At 41.0% G+C, this 27,305-nt stretch overlaps 1 protein-coding gene across 1 annotated transcript in view; it reads right to left on the bottom strand.

Moving 5' to 3' along the window:
* kirrel3b (kirre like nephrin family adhesion molecule 3b) overlaps window positions 1–27,305 on the bottom strand; it is a 152,512-nt gene that overhangs the window by 28,186 nt on the left and 97,021 nt on the right. Inside the window, exons 3-5 of the mRNA XM_076100965.1 lie at window positions 25,641–25,790; window positions 13,209–13,378; window positions 7,551–7,701 (exon numbers count right to left, since the gene is read on the bottom strand). Of these exons, the coding sequence (XP_075957080.1) occupies window positions 7,551–7,701; window positions 13,209–13,378; window positions 25,641–25,790 (471 nt within the window). The remainder of the gene's footprint in view (window positions 1–7,550; window positions 7,702–13,208; window positions 13,379–25,640; window positions 25,791–27,305) is intronic.

Here is a 27,305-nt window from a genome sequence, read left to right as displayed (position 1 = left end):
ATTGGGTGTTTCCGCCACAGCGTCATAGCTGTGTGCCATTTGTGGTACCAGTGGCATACTGGTAAGGCATCATGGGCAGTAGATTAATCACATAGGGAAATAGCTGGTTCTGGGTTTGATGCTGGTGCAGCCATCTGTTTCAAAGGTGCACCGAGTCTATCTGCTCTGCGTTCAATAATACTAATGTACCAACTGGGGACTGTGTTTGGATTTGGATGAATAGCAACGATGGGCAGGGAGATCCACACAGAATTAAAGAAGCACACAAACACCGCTGTAATGAAGCCCAAAAAAAAAACTGTGTATAGTTATGGAGAGTAATTCTGTGTGTGTGTGTGAGGGGGCATGAAGTGTAGGAAAACTGCTTTTTACCCTGTGGCTGTGCAGATGCTCTGCGTCGGCTCAGCTGCCACAAAGCCCCAGAGAGGGGGGTGGTCCAGGTGCCATATTCCTCCTACTCACACACACCGAATTCCCCATCAGGAGACATACCCCCCCCAATCCCAACCACCCCACCGCTTTCAAATCCAAGAGCTCCACCTGTGCCATCTCTCCCCAGGCCAGTAAAGAAAACAACAACATGGTGAATCCTGGAAGACTGCAGGCCACAGTGAACCAGCAAGTCTCTCCAGGTACTCAGCAGCCATCTCTGTGTCCGTGTATTTGCATGTATTTTAGGGGGGGTTTGTGTTCATATGAAAGGGCATGTGGGTGTCATAATAAAACAGAAAACCTAGCCATGCCTTGAGCACAGTAGGTGTTTTCAGCATCGCGACTGGTTAATTGCGTGGACAAAAACGTTTGCAGAGGGAACCTCAGGCGTAAAATGACAGATGTGATGGTGGTAGAGCTGGTAATAAAATCCAGCAAGTAAACTGGAGAGTACAGAAAGAAGCACATAGACACAGTGTGTATGTAGAAGCTAATTGTAGAGGCTAATTCACAAGCCTTTCTCACTAAAAGTGTTCCTATACTGTACTTTTGAATCCTGCCAACCCTTTTCTCTGGTCTTCCCGCCAAGATACTTCTAAGGACACAAATGCTCATTACTGTCAATCCGTCTTTTAAATAATGTTCCTTTCAAATGGCTGAGACTTATAAAAAGACCTCAGTCCCGCTCAGCAAGGGCTAATGTCATGATGACTGTGCATCTATTTCTATGTCAGACCAGCAATTTCTTGGATAGTTGTAACTTCTTGAAAAACCACGAGCAAAGCCATGCTGTCAAAGGTCTGCCAAAGGCCTTGGGTGGGAATCAGGGGCTGTCTCTTCTTCAACCTTTAACCTATTAGATATGACATGCATCTACTTTATAGAGAAGTCCATTTGCCACTCTGATGCATAAATAGATGAGCTGCTGAGTGAGCGCATTTGATGCAACCTTACATCAATATGCAAGATTGTTTCCTCAATCCGTCAAGAGATATGGTAGTGAGGGATAGAGAGGGGGAGGGATAGATGAGTAGAGGGAAACGGGGATAGTAGGCTGATCAGAGCTCCAGTGAAAACAACAGGATGAATGGGGGGGGGGGGGGGGGGGGGGGTGGTATTATAGTTGGCCAACAGCTTTTGATCGGTTAGTTCAAAGTGGAGACCAGATGGTGTTTTTGGAACAATCTTCCAACTTCTCTGTTTCCTGGAGATAGTGCCAACATAAATTGTTGTTTCCCCTTTCTTAAAGCTCTGTTTCCAATCTCTCTGGGTCACTGTAGACAGCTGTTCTCCGGCAGGACCCAACTTCAGGAATGTCGGCTGCCTCTGAAGGATGGGGAAGCTGTTTGTGGGCCATCCACTCGTGGCTTATGTAGCGTTAGCAATATGGGCACACTGTCATGTGGCTGGCTGAGTGGAATACTTGAGGGGAGAACAGACTGACTGAGAGCCTTAGGTCCAGCATATTGATTATGAGATATTCAACCGTGGAACATCAACGGATTTACTCAGTTTAATGAAGGCAGATGTTCTGCTATCTCACGTACAGACATTTCTGAGCCTTTTCTTTCACCATTATCCTTCACTCTTTTCCTCTCACTTTCCAATTCTGTCATCTGCCTTCACATGGATTTGCCATCATCTGCTTGATTAAGCAGGGAGAGCATGTAGCTGAAACCAAAAACAAATCCTCCCCAGTTGCACATCTGCATGTTCTTTATTAATTAGTCTCAACAAATGGCATTCATTTCCCCCCACATGGCTCAGCTTGTTTGCAATGCAAAACACATGGAGAACCTTGGCTTTGCTCGTCCCTAGCGCATTCATTTTCCCACTACGTGTTTGAAAGCGTGTTTTCTATGTGGGGCAATGCTCTGCAGATATGCAGCTGGACTAGAAAATATTTGAGGAAGAGAAGGATGAAACTGTGGCATCAGAATCACATTTCACCGCAGTGGTTTTGTGCCGGAGGGTAGCGGAGTTTAGTGATTAAAGTCGAAAAGGCATAATGCAAGTTAAGTCATGCTGCTGGAGAAAACAGCATCAGGGGGTAGCCACCCGTCAGCTATCAAATAATTACAGTCTGCTAATGGACTGGTATATGGACAACTGAATTCAGCAGTCTATCCAGAGGTCTGAAGCACCTCAATTGGCTTTAAATCCCTTTCATTTTGGCAACATCACCTGTACATACTGTATTTAGATGCTAATTTGTCCAACCCTTGGTCAGATAACTATGTATGAACTTCTGTAGGAAGGAAAATGCTGAGGTGGATGTAAATCATGAGCATTAAAGTGATGATAAAAGACAATACCGGTGTGGAATGCATAGGATTTTAAGCTGGTTTAAGTTAAGCTATAGAGTTATGTGCCGGGTTGTGTTTAGATTACTCTCATTTGGATTGCTGTAAGGATGGAGCAGAGAAAAAAAAAAGGGCACCTAGGCTTAGAGGTGAGCGGAATACGAAATGCTGAGAAGGGCAGACAGACTGAGAAGATTTTAATTACTTTTGATGCCATTAATATTATCTCACTAATACCGTCAATTCGAAACACTCTAGGCAGGAAAATAAATGACACTATTAATTCTGAATATTGAGACTTACTACACACAAAGAGACATGCATTACGGAAATACCAACATTTATTCAGAAAGTGTAAATGCTCAGTATCCACGGTTTCAGGGACTACACAACCACTTGGAGACAGTAACTAATTTTCTGTCTTCCAGAGAGATATCAGATCAGAGCATCAGCATACATTTAATCTAAGTCTTCAAGATAGAGCCAGAACACACAATGTCAGAGACATATTTGCAAGGTATTAACCGTGTTCTGTTTGCTGTCGACTCATAATTTCCTACTTATGATTAGGAAAAGTCAAATTAAACGACACTTGAAGGCTCATACAACTCAGCAAGTTAAATCTAATTTAGACCAGTGGACCTAGGAGTACTTAGGTCGCACTTTCCACTTTTGACTTCGTTCCCCTGACCAAAAATGAGGTAAAAGCTCTACCCAAAGATCAAAGGGACTTTCATGGAACTCAATGAGACGTTGGAAGGACCGGAGTGGTTGTAGTGTGCACTCTAGCCTCAGCAACTCACTGTGTCCGGCCCTCAACAGGGTCCAATTTAAGACTAATCGTAGCCGTTCCCCGGAGACTGACATTAATCTCTCCATCTTTCTTACATGACTGGTGCATATTGCAGCACCACATGTATGTGCATGACATGCAAATTAACGTGAAATATAATTTGTTATTTACTACAAACATGGCAACCAATTATGACAATTTTTATATGTGTGGAAAACATAATCATAGAGCAGCAATCTCCGTCCAAGATAATGAGATTGTATAATTGTTTTTTCAGTTGTCTTGTCTCAAACACGGAAACTGCCCTTTTCATAAAATGCAACCAAAAACAAAAACTAAATATATATATATAAGTAAATTAATGAATTTTCATGAAACTAAATGTAGACTCTAGCTTTTGCAAATGGCAAGTTTCATAGCTCTCTATATGTTGATGGCAATTATTCATGCTTAGTGTAAGTACATATTAAGAATTTAGATGCACAGAAGCAGGCAGCATTTTGTTGTGCCCAGCCTTGGACAATCACAGAACATACAGAATGTGCACATGAACAAAACATGACTACTATGCAACATTGCATCTCTCTAGGGCTTTCTCTTCTGAACTATGGGCAAACTAAATAATCGCTCTCAGATGAAAGCTTGAAATGTTACCTATTACATTAGGTCTACATCTATGAATAATATTTGATCGTATACAGCATTACAAGGACCAATTCATTCTGAACATATTTAACATCTGTGCTGCCAACAATTATTAAACAGTGCTGTCACATTCTGACTTTGAACTGCTTCTTGCTGTAGAATAGAGGGAACACCCAGCATAATTGTAAAGAAGACATGGTCAAATGTTACATTTATTTCACAAGCTAACGTTGGACATGGAGCGCCTGAAGGAACCTTTGCCTTGAAGGGTGAAGGCTTTCACCTTCTCTGAGAAAGGCTCAATAAGAGAGTATAATAGTGGGCAGAAGAAATCAACATGTGTTGTTCTGTTTCTCCTGCTCCAAAGAGGTAATCCATGCTCTCTTGTCTGGCCATTTTCTTTTGCCTGACAATAGATGAACCCATCATGTTTTTAAGTAGTGATGTTAGCACAGATTCTTACAACTCATTTCTGGTGAAATATATTATTTTATCAGCTATGACAGTACAGGGTCATGGTTTTATTTTTGTATTTTGGATGATGGAATTGAGCTGTTTTTTTCTAAAATGGATTTTTTTTACTGGAATATGAAAATATGAAAATCAAGTCTTCCAATAGAACTGTGAACATTTGCAAGTACAAACATTTTCTTTGTTTATATTAATTGTTTTGGCTGTGGAGTTATCAGGGCAAATGAACATTTATTCAGGGGGAGATTTGACGAAAGCCTATTTTGGTGTGTGTATAATTTGTGCATGACGTGTTATTGAATGTAGTCAATCTCAATTTATTATTTGCCCCGTCAGTGAGTAATTTGTTCTGCAGCAAGCATTAAAACACATAAAAAACATGAAACATACATTATAAGATAGAAATATACAGCAGTTGATATAAACTTGCGTCCACGGTGGCTTACAACTATACCCATGCTGTGTTGTCTTGTTCAGGTGCACACTCATTTTAGAGTCTGTGCTGTGTCCAGACTAATCCTTGCTCACTATAGCTGATTGTATATGTCATAACACACAGACAAAGCCTGGTCCATTTTAATTTATTGTCCAAGAAACCAAGAATCAAAAGAAAGCCACATTTGGAGGACATTTGAGAACAATTTCCTGGAGATGCACTTGGAAATTATTGAAAAATCTAGAATCGTCCAGATCCTTTACGGCCTCACCTCAGTTGGCTGAACCCTTTGAAGGATCCAACCCCTGAGTTAGGACACAGCTTTTGTGTGCTGCCTTCTATGACAACAGCAGCTTTCCATCAATATTTACCACTTGGCTATCCTCCCACACAGGGGCGGAGCCAGACGTTGTACGCATTAAGGGCTCAGCCCAAGCATAAGGGGGTCCGGGCCATGCTCAGTTTTTTTTCCTATTTTCTTATAGACACTATTTTCCAACCCTGGCGTGAACAACATTACAAAGCTTGGAGTTTTGTTGTTGTTATACTATAGAGTAGAGTTCACATGACTGTTTAGCTGACCAATCAGAGAGACTGAGGGGAAATGACACAAAGTTGAAGGTATTTTAAAAACCTAAAAGATTCTTTTGAGAAAACATTTGAGGCTGGTGCACCAGAAGCCAAGCCCCCGTTCCGCCCCATTAGACAGTGCCCTCTGTGGAGGAGCAAATGCACACGCCAGAACTATCCAGAACATGGTGGTCTGGTCCTTCAAGAGAAGGAGGTCAAGTTTAATCTGCTACTGTTCTGTCTGCCGGTGTTGCATCATTTATTCATCCTGCACCTGTTTTTATTGTTACAGAAAGACTGCCTCTCACTACACTTCTTCTTTGCAATGCGCGATGCATTGATGAGTGGTTTCCAGATTCCCAATCTCACAATTCTCCATTCTCACAATTTTATCATAGTAAAAGATAGACATAGATTTGAGTAAACCTTTACAAGACACAACTCATAAGATGCAGTAGACATGTATCTAGTGTTCACTGCATGTTTAATTAACATGCAGTGTTTTAGATGCTGTTGTTGAGCCAAGAACCTTGTAATTGAATAAGGCAGCGTTGAAATTAAGCAAATTGATGCCCAACATGAATGAATCAAAGTTCAATTACAGCACGTTTCATTTCAGGAGAAGCTTAATTTGAAAGTGGTACAAACTCTGGAGGCTCTGCTGAACTGTGCTGAACACTTTACCTGACAAGTCTGAGGGGGGGCTGGGGGAGTAAGAAGGAGGGAGAGAGGTAAACGAGAGGCTAAGCCTTGTGGGAGACAAGTTGAATCTCGACAATTAGTCTCTGCTGTCGCTCAGCTTGATCTCACACTGTGGAAAAATGTTGTCGGGAGCTGTAATTGTGTAAAGAGCATATTTTTGGAATGCTAATTAGAAATCTGCTGCACTCATTTCTCAGGGTTAAATCATACATTCAGAAGCGAGGATGATGCTATGATGGCGAGCATTTATCACAGACACATCATTATACATGGTGACAAATCAGTTTACATGTGGGAAGACTTCCCTCTCTGACTGCATGACAAAACAATATGACGAGGACAAACTGCAAGGGTTGCAAACACCAGCAACTGTTAATCATTTTTACTCCCGCGCCTGAGTTGGCCTGATCGTGCCGTGGCCGCTCTTGCCATGCTTGCCTCTTGCGGTGCACATAATGAAAAGAATGGAGCCGTCAGTCATATTGCCTCTCCAAATAGCATTTTCTGCTTTATTAGTCATACTTAATGGTGTTGAAGGGGCCGTGAGTGATGCAAAATTCCTTTGTTCAAAGCCCCTCTCTTACTGTGAACGGTTCTTGATCGAAAAAAGATTCCCTGACAATTGAGGCTGAATGTGTTTTACACGCTGGGCTTACTTTGCCTGTGTTAGACGGGAATTGTGCATGCTCTCGTCAAAAAGATTGATGGCAAGAGCAAGGAAATACAAGAGGTGGAGACAGTGTGCAGAGCGCAACCGCAGGCAGGTAGTTGAACCAAAAAAGACAATACTATTCATTTTACATGGACAGCACCTTTGATATTTTATCATAGTGAACAAAAAAAAAAAAGCGATGCATCATCAATCCATCCACCCACCTACATGGCATGAAAGCAAAATGGAAACCAATTATACATATCCATCAGAGCCTAAAATGAATCCTAGATGTTTACAGAGTGTCAGTCACGTATGCCTGACAGACAGTTTCACGCCTCTACATGAGATAAATCCCTCAAATACTGAGTAATGCATGCCATATGCAGACTCCCCCCCCCCCCCACACCCTTCCCATCTGCACTGATTGCGAACCAAGGGACTTCAAAAAACAATCACGTAACAAAAAGTTGGAGAGTAAAAGGGACGGGAGAGACACTGACAGCAATGAACAAAGAGACAGAGAGGGAGAAGTGGTATGCTTACGTTGGATGTCAATTGTGACACTGGTCTCCTTGCCGTTGGGGACTGCCTTGTTGGAGGCCTTACAGATGATCTGCTGACCCGTCTCGATGTTGGAAGGCGATAGGTAGAGCGTGCTCACTGTACTTTCTCTCCTGCCGTCCCGGAGCAAGGTCTGCAAAGAGTAAAGCAAAGTTGAGTAAAGTTGGCACGAACGTCGCAGGCAGTTTGTGTGGTTGAAATGTTATCGGCCTCTAAATCTTTACCATGAGGTTGGTTGATTGGTCTTATCGATTGCTGTGCTTGAGACCTTGGATTGTTTTCATAATCAATAAACAGAATCTCCAACTATTTTGATTTTGGGCGGTAAACACTAAAAACAGCAAAACCGAACTTCAGAGTCAAATCCATATTGGATTGTATCCTCAATAGCTCGAATCCAATTTGAAATTCTAAAGTGTTTAAATGATATACAAACAGAGACAAATGATGTAACAAACAGTTTGCTTTGACAGAGAAGGTGTAAAAGTGGGAAAAACAACAACAAAACAGCAGCAAATTCATGAATACACACATGTTGTCCCTTGAGGGACCACAGGCAAACTCAGAACTATCTAGCCTGAAGTTTTACTGCAAAGCTGATTGATATGAAAAAAAAGGAGAGATATATATTTATTTGCCTTTTTTGTGTGTCTGGAGAGCTGCGGTCTAGTGCATGGCTTGTCATACTCCACAAAGGAAATCAATCTTCTTTTCAGCGCTCATCCTCTGAGCCCTACACTGTGGAAGCCATCTGGAATCGCTTGGTAGCTCTCAGTAGCTCTCACTCTCCACAAAACGCTCTGGGGAAGGCGCTGGGAATCTATGTTAACCAGTGCGGGGCAGAACAAAGTCACTGACTAGAACAAATTGCGTGGGCAACGGGGCACAGTGTGGTCAACCACAAAGTCAAGATGCATTTCCCTGCCATCTCTTTAAAGGAGGCTCACTGTTGCTTTGTGTATTTGAAGAAGAAGGCCCTTTGCTATAGTGGAGTGCATCAAACGTTTACTTAAAATAGAAACAGAAGTGCTTTGTTGACCAGGGTGAGCTCGCGGGACTTGCTTTACTGCACTGCTACCTTTGGATTAGCCTCACAAATGTATGGATTGCTTCATGGATATTTCCTTTACTTGCAGGAAAAATATTCATGTCACACATCAAATATATATATATATAAAACATTTTAGTCTGCAAACCAACACTCCTCCACACACAAGATTAAAGTTCTAGATAAACTAAGTTGAGATGTCATGGCTGAAACGCAGCAAGGTACATTACTGTGTATTTAAGTTTTCTCACAAAGTTAAAAAATGCTAAGCAGCATATATATTTCAAGCACCATAATCAATACCTATCCAGCATTAGAGTCAAATAAGGTTCATTGCCAATGTACAAAAAATGGTAATTATCTTGTCATTTCTCTACTTTAATACAAGGCTGAAACTGTAATCTAACTACATGCCCCTCTGTTAAGCATACCGCATTATGAATACTATAATTAAAATGTCATTGAACTTGTAAAAGCAGACATCAAGACACTTCAAAAGAAATCTTTTTATCTAACCACTTTATAGTTTGAGTACCTAAAGCTAGCTCTTAAGTTGCAGTAGAAAGTCTGTAATATTGGACTGAAGATAAACAACATATTTTTCCTGCATATTAATAAGCATTTTGTAAGTAAACGGATATTATAGATGCCATCCATGTTCCTGTGAAGTCCATTTGAAAGTGAGGAACCATGTGATAAAATTCAGAGTGGTGCGTGAGTCACTTCCAAAGCAGAACGCATTAGCTGTCAGACCTGGGATATGTCAATGTAATATCCTTTCTGACACAATCAGGATTGTTTCCTTCGTCGCTCTGGACCTGTCTGAAGTCATTAATCTTAGGAAGGGGGTTGGCTGGCTGCTGCATAGAATTCAACACCATGCTACATTGCAAATTGATACATTTTCATATCACTGCATGGAGCCTATGTGAAGAATACTTTTCACCACGCTGTGAGAGGAATGGAAAAAGTAACAAGACTGACACTGAAATAGTTTTTTTTTTCAAGGTATGATGCTTGGTAAAGAAAGCGGGTAAAGAGACAAAAAAAACACACATCAATAAGCCAACCTATTGCTTATCAAGTTGATTAACATAAACTGTGCAACAAGGACATCCCACTGGCGCTCTCTTTTTGACAACCTGTTGAATGTGGGTCTGATATTTGCTGGCTTTTAATCTTGGTATGGGCTGTGCTTATTTACATCATCTCTCTGCCATTATCACATTTTTGAATCATGTTTCGGTGCCATACTTATTTGTCACTGTGGCTTTTATATTGAGACAGATTGTCGCAACATAACGATAGCTAAGCTAGCTTTACTTAACGCTATAACTGGCAAGCTCAACTTTCATTTAACAGGAGGGTTATCTACTAATTAAAAAATACGGCTGAACCAAATGGATTATCTACTGAATAACACTTGATGTGTTGCCAGCCAAGCTAATTCACTGTTAGCCCTAAACGGGCACTGTAACCTTTATTCCACTCACCTATTTGAACAGTGCTGCTGATCCATGAATTCAAGTTTAAAAATGATTTGGATTACAACGTGCATACCAAAAAAACATTCCACTGCTAATGGAGTGAGTTATGAGTCACCACTAGCAAATAGCAGGTTAGAAACCTCACAGCATATATTCACCATATCCTGTAAACTCTTGTTAATATTAGAGTGGATAGAATATTGTACTACTCCACAGTAATACACATGTTTGCTGGAAGTGGCTGTAATGTCTTCAGGCCAATAAATCACTGTAGAATGTCTTGATGAATGTATTTCAGATATTTGCACATGATAAAGCTTTTTTTAAATATAACTATGAATTGGGACCAACGTTTTATGAGATGTATGGAAACCTCCCGCAGGGATTGTGTCGAATTTTCCAAGTAAGCAAAATCTAATAACTCATACATCATTAATATTTTGCTCACCCATCCAACACACCTTTGATTTGATATTAAATGTATCTCTGGGTTGTATTCAATTAGTCATAATTCTGGTCGACACAAGGGTTATTTCACTAAAACAGTTGATTGCTTTTACGTTGTACAATAAGTTTATGCAGAAGGGAAAATATGCCTTTTTTTACTTTGGTCACTGAGGTTTCTTTTGTTTAACATAACCCACCTCAGAAGATAATTTCAAAAGTTGTTAAAAGCAAGTGATTTATATTTCATGTCATACATTTTATTTTAAATCCTAAATGAATAAGGTTAATTAGCTTGCCAAAATCATTTGAGATCTTTTAAAACTGGCACAATGAATTATATTAATGTTGGAAGTACAAAGCTCATTGACTTAATATTCTCCTCTGCTGCTGGGGAAACCATATAGATCTCATAAAGAATAAAAGTGAACATGTTTAATGAACACTCAGATTTAATTGAGTAACTTTATTTGTCAGTATTTCCCCTTCCTATTACTCAAATGGGTGCGACGATTAAAATATAATAAAGAGCTCCAATAACAAAGAACTCCTATCAAGGAAGGTAGAGAGAAACATTATGAAACTGAGAGGTAGGTATCGTCTGCTTTGAGCACTTGTAAGACAGAGGGGTGGAAAAATAGCGAAGACCTAGGATTGGAAAAGCGATAATAATTTTTTTCCTGCTGAAAATAATATCCATCAATAGTATCAGCTTCATGTAAACTTTTGAAACTTTATCAGATGTTAAAAAGCAACGCCATTTCACTGCAAAGCTGAGAGGGTATGTACAATAAAAAAGCACTATTCTGCCTTTGCCAGCAAGAACAGCTCATACAAATGTCACTATTTTTTATTTTTTTTTTTAAACCTCCCAACACTGAGATAACTCCCCAGTCTCCTGCTCACCTCTCAGCTTTCCACCAGAGCATTCAGGAAAAAAAATGTAGCAGATTGGGGAGGAGAATGCATCAGTTTTTTTTTCAAATAATTTGTTGTACCATTCCAGTGCAAACGCCTCTTACAGCAAGTGTGCACACCTCCAAACCACAGCTCAGACCCGGAGGCTGCATATTGCAAACAGTCCTTTGCTGTTTGCCACTGAGCAGCTCCACTGGAGCAGATGGGAGATGAGTGTTTGAGGGAAGAGAGAACATTATTCATTAATTTCCTCTGCCCACATTTTCACAGCTAGTCTTGGAATTTGAACCATTCACCCTACAGTGAAAAGCTTCTGCCACATATTTATTTGGAGAGCCCCCCTACATAATATATTAAAGTTCTGTCCTTTGAAAGCTACCCTCACTAATGATAAGCTGTGCAATTCAGTGACTCTCTTATATGGTAAAACCGACACATATTTTTGCTAAGCGATAGCCTTAATCATACACTCTCTTAAACCACTGGTCCAGTAAATAGTTTCCTAAGAGGTCATATAGATGAGCTTGTGCAGGCCTTAGTGGGAAATTATCTTTGGGTCAGAACTATCATTAGATATGACACCATCAGGAAAGCCATTTTTGTGAATCCTCCACCACATCTGCTCTCATTAGTCCTCTTGATCTGCGGGACATGGGAAGACCATCAGAGCAGATGATTATGCTTACAAAATGTCCCCCTACTGCTGTTTGGACCCTCCCAAAAAAACACTCATCTTCCTTTATTCCAACCCATTGCTTTTTAATGGTAGGGACATGCTTGGGTTCTGAGCAGACATGTGAACATCCATCAGCTACCAGCACAGAATGTCCTCATATCTGCCTTCGCTCTGAAAGGAAGTGAAGACAGGAAACGTGTTCTCCGCCCACCATTAGCAAGCGGCACCTCAAGCAATCGCTTTATTCAAATCGGCCTGGTGCCGTACCCCCGTACAATCAATGACATTTATCTGCTCTTTGAAAAAAGCCGATAATGGGATGAGGCAGCGCAGGGAGTGAGGGAAGGCGGGGGAGGTGTTAGTGCTCTAAAGTGCCTGATCTCTTTAGGTCCTTTGTTTAAATAGAAAATAGAACATGACAGCATGGATTGCATGATTAGCCTTGAGGGTGAATACCAGCCAAGAGTCCATGGGGTCAGGAGATCACCCCACTCGGCTGGCATAAACAGCGGCGACTGTGTGCAATGGCATCAAAAGTGGGAACGTGATCTGTCAGAGAGAATCAGACTTCTCCGTGAAAACGTTCGGGCAGATTCCGGCATGGAAAGTGACATAGTGGATTTCATAACAGGTTGGGAACATGAAGAGAGACAAATGCCACTGAAGGAGGAGATCAAAAAAACAGAGAGAAACGTGAAGTCACTGATAGTTCCCCGATCTCGCCATCTGCTTGTCTGAGTTGATTTGTTTACTGGGGAAAAAGGCCAGACAAATCTTTTTTTTTCTTTTTTCTTTTTTGCAATCAAAACACAACCTGGATTTTCAAGGGACTTCATTTCAAAAAACAGTTTGGATGTTGAGGCAAACGCCCACCGATGACTCAAGCAGTCACTCCGAAACATCTCACGGGTGTTAAGCACTTTTGCAGCAGTTATTTACAGCAAAGGAAGACATGCAAAAAATGTAACGTGACAGGTGTCTTCATTCCTTATCTCAGGTTACTTTGATAAAAACACACTGGTCTAGAGATAGAAAGCACAGCCACCATGTAACCCTCTCCCACACACCTCTATGCTTACCTTGGAGTACATGGCCCCATTCAGGACCTCTCCGTTGCGGATCCAGAGGATTGAGGCTGCCGGCTTGGCATTGTCAGCATGGCAGGTCAGATTGAGGGGGTCACCCGCCCTTAGGCTCACCACCGGCCCTCCACTGATGACTGGATCCTCTGGGGGAACTAACGATAAAGACACAGGGAAAGAGAGGGCATTAGCTAAATGATAACAATAGGATAAGGAATGGGTTGCATATTATTAACCACTACGGATTGTGCAATTCATGTAAACTATGTGGACGTATGTAGATATTAAATTACGTTATCATTCAATATGTAATGTGCATACATTTTCCTGAGTGCAGAATGTTATTTGCATGTAAGGACTTCACTATTGTCGTTTCAACATACAGTTATCAGTCTGATATATTGCTTTTCCACACAACATAGTGAATCAGGAAGTCTGAACCACATAAGACAAATGGCACCTGCAAGGATTTCACTGCATGGCACCTAACCTCATCACACAGTCAATTCCCATTTAATAAGAGTGCTCAACAACGGACGGCATTTGGGTTTTTATACAAATTATTTTTCTTCAGAAAATCAAAACCACATGTGTGGGAAGTCATTCGGGGAAGGTAATGACTTCACAGTGAGAAACAGATTACCCTTTACTTACTCGGAAACTAAAGTAGATGGTGCGGTTTGAGGCACGAAAAGCTTTGCACAGGCCACAGCTTGACTCTCTAAATAACAATCAACTCTGCCATCAATCAACGCAGATGAGATTCCGCCTATACATACAATAAACACAGAAATGTCAGCATTACAAGTGATTCAATCTATGTATAACCCCCCTCAGATGCATTTGATCCCCCATTTCTTCCCTTCTAGAAGAAAGCCTCACAACGGCTATATGCGCTTCTCCATGCCACTGATCAAAGTCATTTTCCTGTTTTACCAATGAGCTGATCTGTTTTTTTTTTTTTTTCTTCATTTTTCATAACTGAAACTGCAGTGAATTATTGATTGACCTGAGTGCTCATTACAATGCAGATCTGGGACAAGACGAAATCAAAGGCTGCAGGCAGCTGCCATATTCCCCTGCAAAAGCATCATGATTGGAAGGAAGGTTATAATGGGCTGGAGGTATGCTGTCAAACAGAACTGAGATGAATGCAAGGAGAGAAGATGTAATTGGGATACTGTTGATGAAGTATAAAAGGGCTCTTTTCTGGTAGATATGAATGAGAGCATAGTGTCACATATTCAATGTTGTTCACTATTCATTTAAATTACTGACAGGAAATCTTGTTAACACTTTACATTAGTCAGTTTTAATTTGCTCTAAATGGGTTTTTAAAATTACCAAACAAAACGTATTCTGATCTCAGAGTTAGAAAACTGCACTTACTTTAAAGTTAGAATCCTTAAGACTTTCATCTAATCAAACAGTGTTATTGATGCTATTTATGGTTGGCATTTTTCAAAAATAGCCTCTCAATGTATTTACGTTCTACATAGTTTGTTATATGTAAGCCTGTTTGCATCTATCTTGCTCTTCTTTATTCTCCCCCCCCCCGCTCTGTCATCATTATTATTTTTGACTTACAATGGCCTTAATATGCTGTTTTACAGCTGCACATATTTTTATCCAAATTTGTTATTAAAACAATGTGAGTTTGTTTGGTTGCACTGTAAACAGACACCATGTTGCTGTATTTCTGACAAAGTAGCTGCTCAAGGAGTGTTTGCTGCAGTATTAAACTGCTATTTCTGTTATTACGGTAACCACTGGTGTCACCAAATCAACCGGGACTGAAATCTTGAGGATTGCAACTATTAGATGTATATTTAAATCTATTAAACAAATGAATATATAGTGTCATAGTCTACATACAGCGCGAGTGGAGCAACACATTGAGACTGGTCATCTATTGTAACATCACACTGCAGATCTTCGTCACAGATAAGCTCATCTTAGTCTTCAAGTGCTGTTAGTTAATTAGTGCATGGGGGTGGCATTTTGGTCTGTTGCTCTTATGACTAAAACCTTTTCTAATTTACAAAATAAAAGAAATACAGACTAAAAAACATGGGAAACATTTGTTTGTCCAATTTATCAGACAGCATACCCATCAGCACAACACATTTAAAATGACCAAGGACTGAATCAGACCAGTGTGGGTGCAGTGAAGTCTTGACTAATATCTCTAACCAGCTGGACCAGTGAATCTGCAATTAAAAAAAAAAATCCCCATTCACTAGTTTCTATCGTGGATTTGAGTGCTTATTCTGGCGGGCTCCCTTTCATCTGGTCTTCATTAATATGCGGAGGGTTGGGAGAGGTAGAAGAATCTTAGGTCAGCACTTGCAGATCAGACAACACAGTTTGCTGATCTAGGCAAGTGAGAAGGAATCTTGGTGAGAATGTGGTCACCTTCTGGTCCTTTATCAGCAATTGGAAACAAGGTCAAGGAGATCGCACTAGTGTATTCCTGTGTTAAGACGAGAGCTACTGCATGGTATGCAAATGAGACAGGGAGCATGTGAAAGCATTATGTGCCGGGAATCTCAAACAGCTCTCCCATTTGTCTGAATGGAACAAAATGAAGAACATTTGAGGATCAGTGATAGCGCTGTGACAGTTGATTGCAAAAATCCAGTGTTACTGGCATGCTGTCAGGGCTCTCTTGCACACATGACTGAAGCATTAATTAAATGTCAAGGGTATACGGCGGCCACAACATTTTTTTTTTTTTTATGGAGAGGGGGAGATTAGAAAGAATAGTCTGACAGTATGTGACTGATAGGACTCAGCCGTGACTTGAGGAGATTTTCCTCGTATTGCTTACAAGCAGGCGGCAACCTCCAAGTCCGACAAGTGACGCCAATGCGGAAGTACCTTAAACTTGCATTCTTTATAATGCCCAGCAGGGCCTGAACGCTGTAAGAAGTCCAGTTGTATAGAAGTCTATAAAAACATGCTGCTGCTTCTAACTTGATTTATTACCTCAGTAAACATTGTAAACATGAGTTTATGGTCTGAATTTATAGTTTCAAGTCTTCTTAAGTACAGTGTGATTTTCATTTAGTAAATTATGATTCCATTTAGTGTAATAAGCAATAAAGCAGTGTATGCTATAGGGCGTGGCTACCTTGTGATTGATCATATTGGTCTTACAACTTTAACCCTTGGAGTTGTCACTCCATGAAAGACCATCGTAACCATTTTGCTCACCGAAAAATGTCTTATTCTGTGTTTGGTTGTACTTAGCTTCACCGTCTTGATGGCGATGGCCAAAATGATGAACTCGAGGATTCAAAATGTCAGTCCACGAACCAATGGATCACGTCAATGTGATCAAGTCCACTTCTTATTCACAATCTATGCATACAACTCTCAGAGATAACAGAGGCTTCATTGCTCTCTCTCAAAGTAAACATTCCTCCGATACAAATATTATTACATACCGGTGTCTATAAATAGTTGCTTCCTCAGAAGGTGACGCCACTAATGAACGGGGATGAAAGGTTATACTCTCGCAGACCGTTTCATTAGGTCACTATGTGACCTTTATAGTCTCAGTTGTCTACTGTTATTCACCTATGCGTTTTCCATTGAGGGATGTCAGAGCATAAGATGCAAGGGGGGTTTATGATGACGCGCATACTGGAGCTACATGACAGAGAGGTCACAGGCAGACCAAACTGAGCACTGTCACACTTTCAGGTCATGTCCCCTTGGAGGGCTGCCTGCCAGCAAGACACTGGAGCAGACAAGGAAGAAGACAGACATGGCTGGCTGCCTCATCCAGCATTTATACCTTTGTATCTCTGTCCTCCATTGTGTTTGAGGTCTTACTGTATGCAGAGGGGGCCACTGTGAAGACAGTTTTCTGACAGTCTGGACTGAAATTGTTTTCTGTGTAACTAGCACGTGTGCAAGGCTCTCGGCTTGTGCTCCTTTGGCATCTTTTTCACATCCCCATCATTAAAGAACGTAGAGAAAAGCCTCTCACCAAGACAAAAAGGCAGTTAGACATGATTACACAATAGTCTGGTAAAAGAGGAAGCTTTTGAGCTCTTGTTCTCGGCAGGTCAAAGCCTTTATGTCTGCTGAAGAAACTGGAGGGTTTGACCAATAACCCAACAACCATTTAATACAAATTTCGACTAGGAAAAAAAATGTAATAGATATTTAGCTCTTTCTCTTCGTCTAAGATCTTCCACTGATTCTGCCTTATGACTGTCAGGTCTGACAGTTATACAGAGGCCAAGCCTTGAACTTGAATCAGCCATCATCATTACTGGGCTGTTTGCAAACTCGGCAGTCCCTAATGGTTCTAAATTAGCTCTTTACTGCAGCCATTCGATGGACTTGGCATAAGTAGTGTGGTCAGTGGTACAGATTGATCGCTCCTCTTTAATTACAGGGCTGACTCACTGCAAACCCTGCTCCACTCACTACTTTCTTCTTAGGGATAATAATGTAATCTCTTTCAACACTTTCCAGATTTGCATTCTCTGTGCACAGACATGGACTCTTCCTTCATGCATACGCACAGACACCGACATTCTCAGGCATTTCAGTGATTTCAGGTTTCATACAAATCAAAGATGACTAAAAGCAGATCAATCACGTAAGAGTTTTTTTCTCATTTCTGTATTAATCAAAAACCTAAGGCGTGCGGTTCCAACTAAAGACTTAAAGATAGCCGGAAGAAACAGACAGTTCATTACTTTTATCATTTGAAAGAGTTTGTTGAAGTTACTTTGACCCATGACCTCATTCGATCATAGATGTAATGATGGGTTTTAAGCTGTAATTTACTCTTTGTTTGAGGGATAAATCCAAATCCATCATAGTCCATCACAATTAACACGAACCCATCGCAGTCCCTAAGATTGGTAAATCCACTATTTAGTTTTAAGGCGGTAACATTTTACGGAGCTCCATTACCTCACCACATATGAGATAAGATGTATGTATTTCTGCAAATCTACCAATGCTAGACATATCTGACTACAAACCCCACCTTGGTCACCTCAGTCAAAAAGACACAGTGATGTCAGAAAGCCTGGACTTCAGTGAGATCATTTCCTTTTACTGCATAATCAAAGATATCCATAAATGAGACCAAGGCATATTGATGTGTAATTAACTCAACAGTGCAAGGCGGTAAGTCCGTCACCTCCAAGACGGGCCTGAATAAACCCTGGGGGTCGTAAAGCTGCCTTTTGTCCCTTAACACGTATAATTCCCAAGACACCAAACATAAAATTGCCCAAACATAAAATTTGACTTTATGCGAGGGAAAGCTTGGCAGAGAAGTCCTCTTCAGTCTGGTAACACCAGGTGTTGCTTCTAGTGAACCTGCTGGGCTTTCCGAGCCAAACCAATATTGGGGGAACTGCTCAAAAGCAGCCGATGAAATCCTGCGAGCGCCCCGGCCTTCCAGGAGCGCGAGCCAGGGAGAAAAAGCAATTTGGAGGCGAATGAATGAGTGAGGGGCTCCTCACAAGGAGGCTGGATGGTGTAGGGGAAGCAAGGCTGGCAATGTGTAGCTGTTGTAGCGCTGTGCTTCAGCAGACGTGTCCTGAACAACAATGAGCTCACTGACTTGCCTGTCTATTTCAGAGGGATGCTTGCACGGGCCGCCTGTCACGCCATCGCGACAGCTTGCAGAGTTTGTGATAGATAGACAAAAGAAGGCAAAAGGGAGAGAAAAGGAATACCCAGCGCAGGTGGATGCAGGAGCATGCGTGGCTCACTGGCCCAAATCACTGGCCCTCTTCAAATCCTGTCACTGTACATCTGTTTGAAAGCCAGATGATCCGGAGCCATGTGTGAGCACACACACACACACACACACACACACACACACACACACACACACACACACAATAGAAGAGAAAGAGGATGAGAAAATGAATGAAAAAGAAAGTGAGAGAAATACACAAAACCACTTTACTGTATCAAACAGGATCACAGATGGCAGTCACAAACAGTATGGCAGACTGTACAACATGTATACAAAACAACAGTGGAAGAAAGGGAAGTAGAGAAAGAAAGCAAGAGAAGATTCAAAGGCAGGGGTACACACAGAATATTTTGATTTAGTGCACTATGTGAGCTACGTATGATGTGTGTACAAAATATGCTCTCATGAAGATCTCTTAGACCGACGGCACAAATATATTGAAACACTGTTTAGATCTAAATGTGCGCATCCTTTGGTTGTGTGGGTGTTGCGATCTACCGAATAAGCGGTGCCAAATAAAATGGAGGGATGGAAGGATGATGGTGAGATGAGGAGTGGGGAAGATGCCGGAGCTGTCAGAAACGTGCAGAGCCTGCTCCTTCACAGCGCAGCCGTGTGCAGCCCAAGAAGCTGCTCTCCACAGATTGGGAGGGTGCTGACATTGCTGCTCACCAACCGGCTGTGTTGCACTATATATGTATGTAAGTGTGCGTGTGTGATTGTGTGTGAAACAGTTAGAAATAATAAAGTGCTTATTTCAAGTTTCTGCCAATTATCAGCCCCCGTGGCTCCAGATTTTTCTCAACGCCAATCATTAGTTCGCTAACAACAATTACAGTTAGCTGAAACAAGCCTATTCACGATGCAGTGTGAATTCAAATCAGCTCAGCACCTGTACACAGTTGTTGTTTTGCAAAGCACAGATGTATTCGTGTCATTTCTCCTCCTGTCGCAATTCTGAGCAGATAAAAACATCATACATACAGTCTGTCTACGATAATAGCGCACCTGTTCACAGCCTCCCTGATATCACAGATGCAGTTATCATTCCATCTCCTGTTTCTGACTAAATGGCAGAAAAACATACAGTAAGCATGAGCCATATTTTCTCACAGAATGACTGCCGTTCAGGACACCTTATCTCTCTCTTATACTCTGATTGAGATGCTTGGCTAGACCGAAATTAACTTTTGTATAAGACAAATTGGTTATTTACACGCGAGGCAGCTGCTTTTTTTAAAATGTATTTTTTACTTTTTGGAGTGTCTCTGAAATTGGCTCACACACACATACAGTACACACACAATTTCATCGGCACCACTCAGTTAGAGGACTTGGGATATGACTTTTCTATGACCTTAAATGATGAAATAAAGAGAAGACAAAGACATGTGCATCGAGCCACCAGCTATTGCAAGTCAAAAAGAGGTATAGAACAACACCACTCCTGAAACAGCAGACTGACTAAACTTACTTCTAGCCCTGCTGAGCTGTCACAACGCAAACACTACAGAGGCTACCCTGAAACTCAACTTCGATAAAATGCTGCATGCCCCAAAAATAATAATAGCGCAGGTGAATAGACAACAGAGGAGATTACTTCTTTGCATAACATTTTTTTCCCCCCAAGAAACAACAACAGCCAAATTGGAGTTATTGTTATATAGTCAGGCCAGGAGTTGCGAATAATGTCTCTTATTACAGACCCATCATTTCCCACTCGCTGTGAAGAGCATCACTGGTTTAGCAGTGAAACAACACACTCTCAGTTGAGAACAGGGCTAGCACCACGGACAGCGCTTCGGACAAAATACACATTCGTGGACTGTGCGGAACATAATCTGTGCACAACAACTTCTAATTCCTCAGTATTGTAGCTATTTTTTATTGTTTTCTATACCCTGCCCTCAAAGTCCACACGCATTACTAACAAGGATGCCAGTGTGATCGTTGAGAAATAATGAAGTCAGACTTAGCCAAATAAATGGCTGATTCAGCTTTGGCAATTGGAAATAGCAATAACAAAAGATACCCTTGGGCTTTTGTGTATGTGGAATGTGTTGCTGAAGCGTGGGTCCTAAACATTAACAATGCAGGAAAGGGAAAACAAATATCTTGCATACAATGGCTCATTCAAATGGCATGCCATTAATTATGTTTGTCAGAAGACCAGCATCACACTGTGTCTATGAATGCCTGCCAGATTGCATCCCTTGTAACGACTACACACAGGTCATTGAAATAACATAATGAGCCAGATATAGGTTCGAATGCAAAGCGAACTAAATAGCATGCCGGGAAGACTCATCTCACAGCAGCAATAACGTTTATGAAGAAAAAGAGGGAACATATATTACTTCCCACTCACACGACACTGAATGCATTAAAAACGGTAATAAAGTGTATAAATATTATTTTGTGACCACTTTCTATGAGTGTGCCCATATGCACTCTTAACGTTATAAGTATTGTGATGAATAACTCTTAATGTATAATTAAACAGACACATTCGTAATGTCTTCAGACACAATTTAAAATCACTTGGCTTAACTGTATGTTTTGCTACATGCTAACCCAGTTATGAAATGGAAAACAAATAATGCATTTATTTCATTAAATGTAACTGTTGCGAGCTGATGTAAATGTAGCATAATTAAATCAGGGATATTAACAATAAAACATCAAGTTTGTATCTTTACTTGAAAATATCGAGTTTGAAGTTGTGCAATCTGCATTTGTTCCAAACACAAGGGATTGTGCATTTCTTCCTTTAACAAGATGCATTTTTTTTAATACCAGCCAATTTTCTTAGGTACTCCCAAAACAAATAATGATCTTGTTATATTTACTCTGTTCCAATATAAAGTAACACCATGAGTGTTGTGGGACGCATTGGACCACATCAGCCTTGGCTCTTTCAGATGGTAATGCAGCCAAGGATTGGAAGATAAGGTTTACATATTCCCCGGCTACTCTCTTGAACTAGAATATGTGTTTGAATGGAAAAGAATCTCTTATCCACCCAACAACTGAAATAGTTGGTGCAGTAACAGTTTGTTACTGCGAAGTTTGTTCCATATATATATATATATATATATTAATATATATATATATAATAATATATATATATATATATATACATATATTGATCTACATAATAAAATTAATTTGACTATAAATGTATTTGTTTTTATCATTGTGGAATTAATACCACATTACACGGTACTACAGACCCTGACAGCTATGCATTATTGCTAGTGAAATATCTTCTCAAGCATCGTTACCCTTCTATATTTGCTTTAAGTAAGGTTAACCTTTTAAAGCATTTCCCAGCTTCTGCCTGATCTCAAGAGTGTGGTCTACAATATGACCTTCATCTCACTGGGCAGAATGGGAACAGAGAGATCAGTAATTATCAAAATGCATTCGAAAGTAAACAACTCTGATCACCCCCGCTTGTCCTTACCACAGTTTGACAAGTAACACTTAATCACATCCTGTGCAATCCTGTCATTATTAAAAAAATAATAATCTCAATGCTTTGAGTATCGGGATAAACTGACAAAAGTTAAAGGGCTGTCAGTGAGATTATGTGAGAAAACCTGCATTTAAAAAGTACAGTGACAGTAGGTAACCACTTTGTTATCTTCGGAGTTTACCGCTGGTAAAGTAAATACCTGATGAGCAATTTTAAAACTTCAGTTTACAAGGTTTTACGTGAGTGTACATTAATTGAGCATCCTTTAACATGGTCTGTTAAAATTAGGATAATTTAGCAACCAAAGAAACCCACGTCTCTGCATTAACTAGGGATGATTTGGTGAGTCATGCAGAAAATAAAAGACAAAGTGAGAGAAAGGACGATGGAGACAAGAGAAACAAAAACATCTGAGACAGAAGCCGATGTGTTAAAATGTCGACGATGAGTCAATAAATGGCACCACATTTCATTTTGACGTTATGACACATTTTCCTTGCTTCCGGTTTACAAAAAAAAACCACCACAAAGTAGTTTTTCAGGCAGACACTTTAATCAAACAACGGTGATCTCCTTTCCCTTTGTTCTACTAGTCCCCATCCTAAAGTAGAAAGAGTAGAGCAAGGGTCTGGAGCAATGCCAACTTGCTGCAAGGGATATAATTAGCCTCAGGGGTCTTTTTGGACCTGAAACCCTCCATTCCCTTCCTTCATGACTAATTCACAAGACCTTGGTTCTCCTTTGGCGTCTGAGGGTAAGCCGGCAGGCCGTGCAAACACTAGGAAGGGTGAAGTTCACCATCCATTTTGCTCCCAGTTCTTTTTTTAATAAAGGAACTTCATTATTGTTTATAAGTGTTGACGTAAAGTGTTTTCCTCTTCAATCGCATCACAGCTGCACTTGAGGTATTGGCTGAAATGAGTGGAACACTTTCTTGTAAATGGGGCTGTTCAGGTGAGGTCACTGCTGCTTCATCTCGGCCTCAACCCAACTGTTAGGCTCTCAAGGATGAAATCAGCCAATCAGTGAAAGGGAAAGCAGAGTATGAGTTCTTTGGCAGTGATACGGGGGTTTCTCTATGTGCTAGCAAATATTTATGTTATGTTATTTCCGAGCCTATCAAAGTCAAGAGGAGAGAAGTTCCTCTGGTATGGCACATGGAGGGGTTTGGGCTGATATTGAGTTATGAAAGATGGAGGGGAGAGTTTTAGATTTATTCTGCTGTCAGCTCGAAGAAGGCAGTCAGCGTGTGTGTGTGTGTGTCTGTGTGTGTAAGCATATTGTGTACATGCCTGTGTATTTGTGTGTGTGTGTGTGTGTGTGTGTGTGTGTGTGTGTGCGTGCACGTAGGTGTGTGGGGCTGTAGCTGTCTTCCAAGTCGATAGACACACTCTGTCACCACTGGCAAGTAATTGACAGCTTGGAGTTTGCAGTGACACAGGCCTTGCATATATTTCCTCCATTACCTTGTGTGTGTGTCACCCTGCAGTTCTCCCTGGCAGTGCATGCAGGAGTCAGCTAGCTCAGCAGGGGATTAAACAAACACCTTCTATTTGGGCTTGTAGGGAGGAGGGGGGGGGGTGATAAACTCTCTTACCCTCAATCAGCCAAATAGGTAATATAGGCTTCCCCTTTCTCATTACTGATTGGTTATTTAAATAGAGTAGGGCCAACTGCTGCACGTCGCTTGCATTCCAAAGTCAAGCATTTGCAAACAATTTGTTTCTTTGTTGTAATTACTGTGAGTAGTCAGAGTAGGGCTTGCCAAATCTGGAAAGCACAGTGTCAAGGGGATTAAAGCAAAAAACTTTTTTTGCATCTGGTGTGTATCGCAGCTGTTCCTGCATGAAAGAAAGGAAATGGCAGTTTCATACATATAAGAAAACTCATAAGGATACTTTGAAGCCTCGAGAAATTGGCATTAAATACTATGTTTAGCGATATTGTTGAAACATAAAATGCCCTAAGTTTAACAGCAGAATTGATCAAAAACACTGACCTTGCTAAAACACAGAAAGAAATAACAGAAACAATTATTCTGTCCTTGAAACTGTGATAAAATGACAAAGTTTCTGTGAAAAGCGCAGAGCAGCTAAACTTCGAAAAATTTGAACAAGTAGTGTAAGGAAAGAAAGTGCAGTTGCATTTTCAGCTCCAGAAGTATCCATAATTATTCACTCATATCCATTTGCAGGGGGCTTGGCAGCCAGAGCAACGCTATGCTGCAATTTGTCTTCCCCTCTCTCTTTTTACTCCTGCTGCCTGCTCCCCTACAAATCGTTAGTTTCACTTTTCATTAGGCTGGATCAATAAGGCGGATCAGTCGCTTGTGGCGAGGCTACTGCATGGCAGACGCCCCTCTCTCCCTCCGCGCTTTCTTCTCCTCATTCCGTCTCCCTTGTTCTCTTTTGCTCTGTCATTGACTCTCTCTATCATTCCTGCGATCCTCCAGTGAGGGAGGTTGTGAGAGGCAGCAGGGAGACAGGAAGCAGCAGGAGGCTTGAAGGGCCCAAGAACGAGACTTTAGCCAGCCATTGCGCCGGTGTCACCCAATAAGGCAGAAATGGCCTTGCTGAATGATAACCCAATAAAGTTTAATTAACAACCAGTAACCTCTCAAGCTTGTAGTAATAATAGAAAATGGAGGCTGCATGCAGAGGAAGGAAATTAAAGTGGAAATGTAAGGGTCTGTACAGCTTAGTCATATTGACACAGTGTGCCAAATGGGAAATATGAGCACTGATTTAATTCCTTTCTGATGGTTTTAATAGAAAATATATCTTTTGTTCTCAGGCTTTACTGTGGATATTTGATCATGTTTTGAGTAAGACCGCAGGTGAACCCCTTTGTTTGAGCGTGTACCTATACTCATACTTTCTGTGTAATTGGGAAGTGAACAAGGACACGTACTGTATACTTTTATTGTCGTGAAGCACCACTTTTGTTAGGGCCCCTAGAGCTCTGGTAGTGCTACTGCCCAGTATTTATGGGATGATGCACACAAGCTAAAACCCCTTAAATCCTCAGAAGCACTCCGAAACTAACATGACACACTTAAAAACTAATGAGAGAGTGAGAAGCCAGTGACGCCAGTGAAGCCTTTTACCATGAGTTGCTTTGAAACTCAGCGAACGGGGGCGGTTGGCGCTAGAACAGTGGTGTTGTTTGGACTCTGTGTGTGTGTTCAATTCGGACTCACCCAGCACAGTGAGGCGGGCAGGACGGGACCTCATGGCAGCCTGGACGGCCTGGCACTCAAACACAGAATCATCCATCAGCTCGACACGTTGGATCCGCAAATGATGCTCCCCTGAACCGTGGTCGCCAATCACTGTGTAACGAGGATAGCCTGCGGGGCAAACATTAATCATTTTAATCACCTTCAAAATCAAAATAGGCCTCATTTGCATATTTTAAAGCTTTGCACACTTATGACAGCAGCGAAACACTACTAAAAGACACATTGGTGGAAAACGCAAGATAAATACACAATATTGGCTTACATGCAGTAGTTGAGTTGCATAGCCAAATAATTCAAACAGTCAGCAGATGAATATTATAGATTACTTTATAGGTTCATATAGTCTTTGATTGTTCATTTGCTAATTTACTCACAATGCATTCTTGTACAAGATTAAAACATGAATACTATAAAACATGTTTTTATAGCACTCCTGGCAATGTTAATGACCTGCTGTGGAGGCTGCTGCATTCTGCAAAATGATGTTTTACTGCAGCCGTAAACAGGAGCAGCTAGAGTTTGAGTTGTTTCAGCATTGCTCTGTAAAATGATTTATAGTTTAATAATGCCAGAAAGCAGAGCAATATCCAAGAGACCTGGGCATTTCACACGAGTCAAGTGAGAAGGTTTTTAAAGATATCCCCCTAACTATCATCGAAATATGCATTGAGAGAGTGTTGTGCAGTTCATCCCCCCCCCCCCCCCCCCACCAGGGCAAATAAGCAGGAAGAAGAATGTGTTTGACTGGAAAGCTTTATGGGTTATTTCTCATGCTTTTCGAATTGCTCGTCTCTGAAGATCCATATTCTCTTTTCTCTCACTCCATCTTTCTAATTATTGGTGATACAGCATGTGGAATGAAATGAAAGTTCTGTTCATAAAATAAAAATGCACTCCATAATATATCACCGATTTCCAGCAGAGAATTGCTTATTCCTCTAGTGGTCCTTCAGCAACTGATCAATGATGAGACTAGTGGATAGGATTGGATAATTTTGCAGCAAGACTTAGCCTCTATAACTGTGTGCTTTGTAAAAGAAATTTCACACTTTAGACTCAACAGACTTGTCATTTCTTTTCCAGAAAGTCCGTCAGTATCCATCCAACTGTCGGGTCATTGCAAACAAATGTTGGGGAAGAAAATATTGATTTCCCAGTAACAGCTATGACTCATGTTCACTTCAGAGATCCCCAAACACTCCAGTCTCTCACTGTAAAGGTTTTACAGGCTGGTAATACGTTTTAGTGCCCAAAAGGAACAGACTGGGCAGCTTTTAAATCCTTGAATTTGTCTACTGCAAAAACCCATCATATGCTCAAAGTCCAATTACTGACTATTGCTTCATTGAATACAGTTGCCTGTAATAGAGCGTGAAGTGGGCCTCATTTTATGCTGGTGGGGTGAGTTACAGCCGATTAAGCCACTCTACATTTCATCCTCCTACGTGTAGCCTTTAATCTTAAAGGGTCTATACAGTGGGAGGACGAAGGACAAAAACATTACAGCTGGGGAGCAGTGGATGCAAAATTAGTGGCAATTTAACTAAAGCATGAGCACAGGAAGTTGCACCAGTGGATGTTTTGTAGGAAAACCAGTCAAACATAAGATAAAATTGAATTTGA

This window comes from Anarhichas minor, unplaced genomic scaffold (genome assembly GCF_050575085.1).
Source record: "Anarhichas minor isolate MPS153535 unplaced genomic scaffold, ASM5057508v1 ptg000026l, whole genome shotgun sequence".
NCBI lineage: Eukaryota > Metazoa > Chordata > Actinopteri > Perciformes > Anarhichadidae > Anarhichas > Anarhichas minor.
This window is presented reverse-complemented; position numbering and strand designations above follow the sequence as displayed.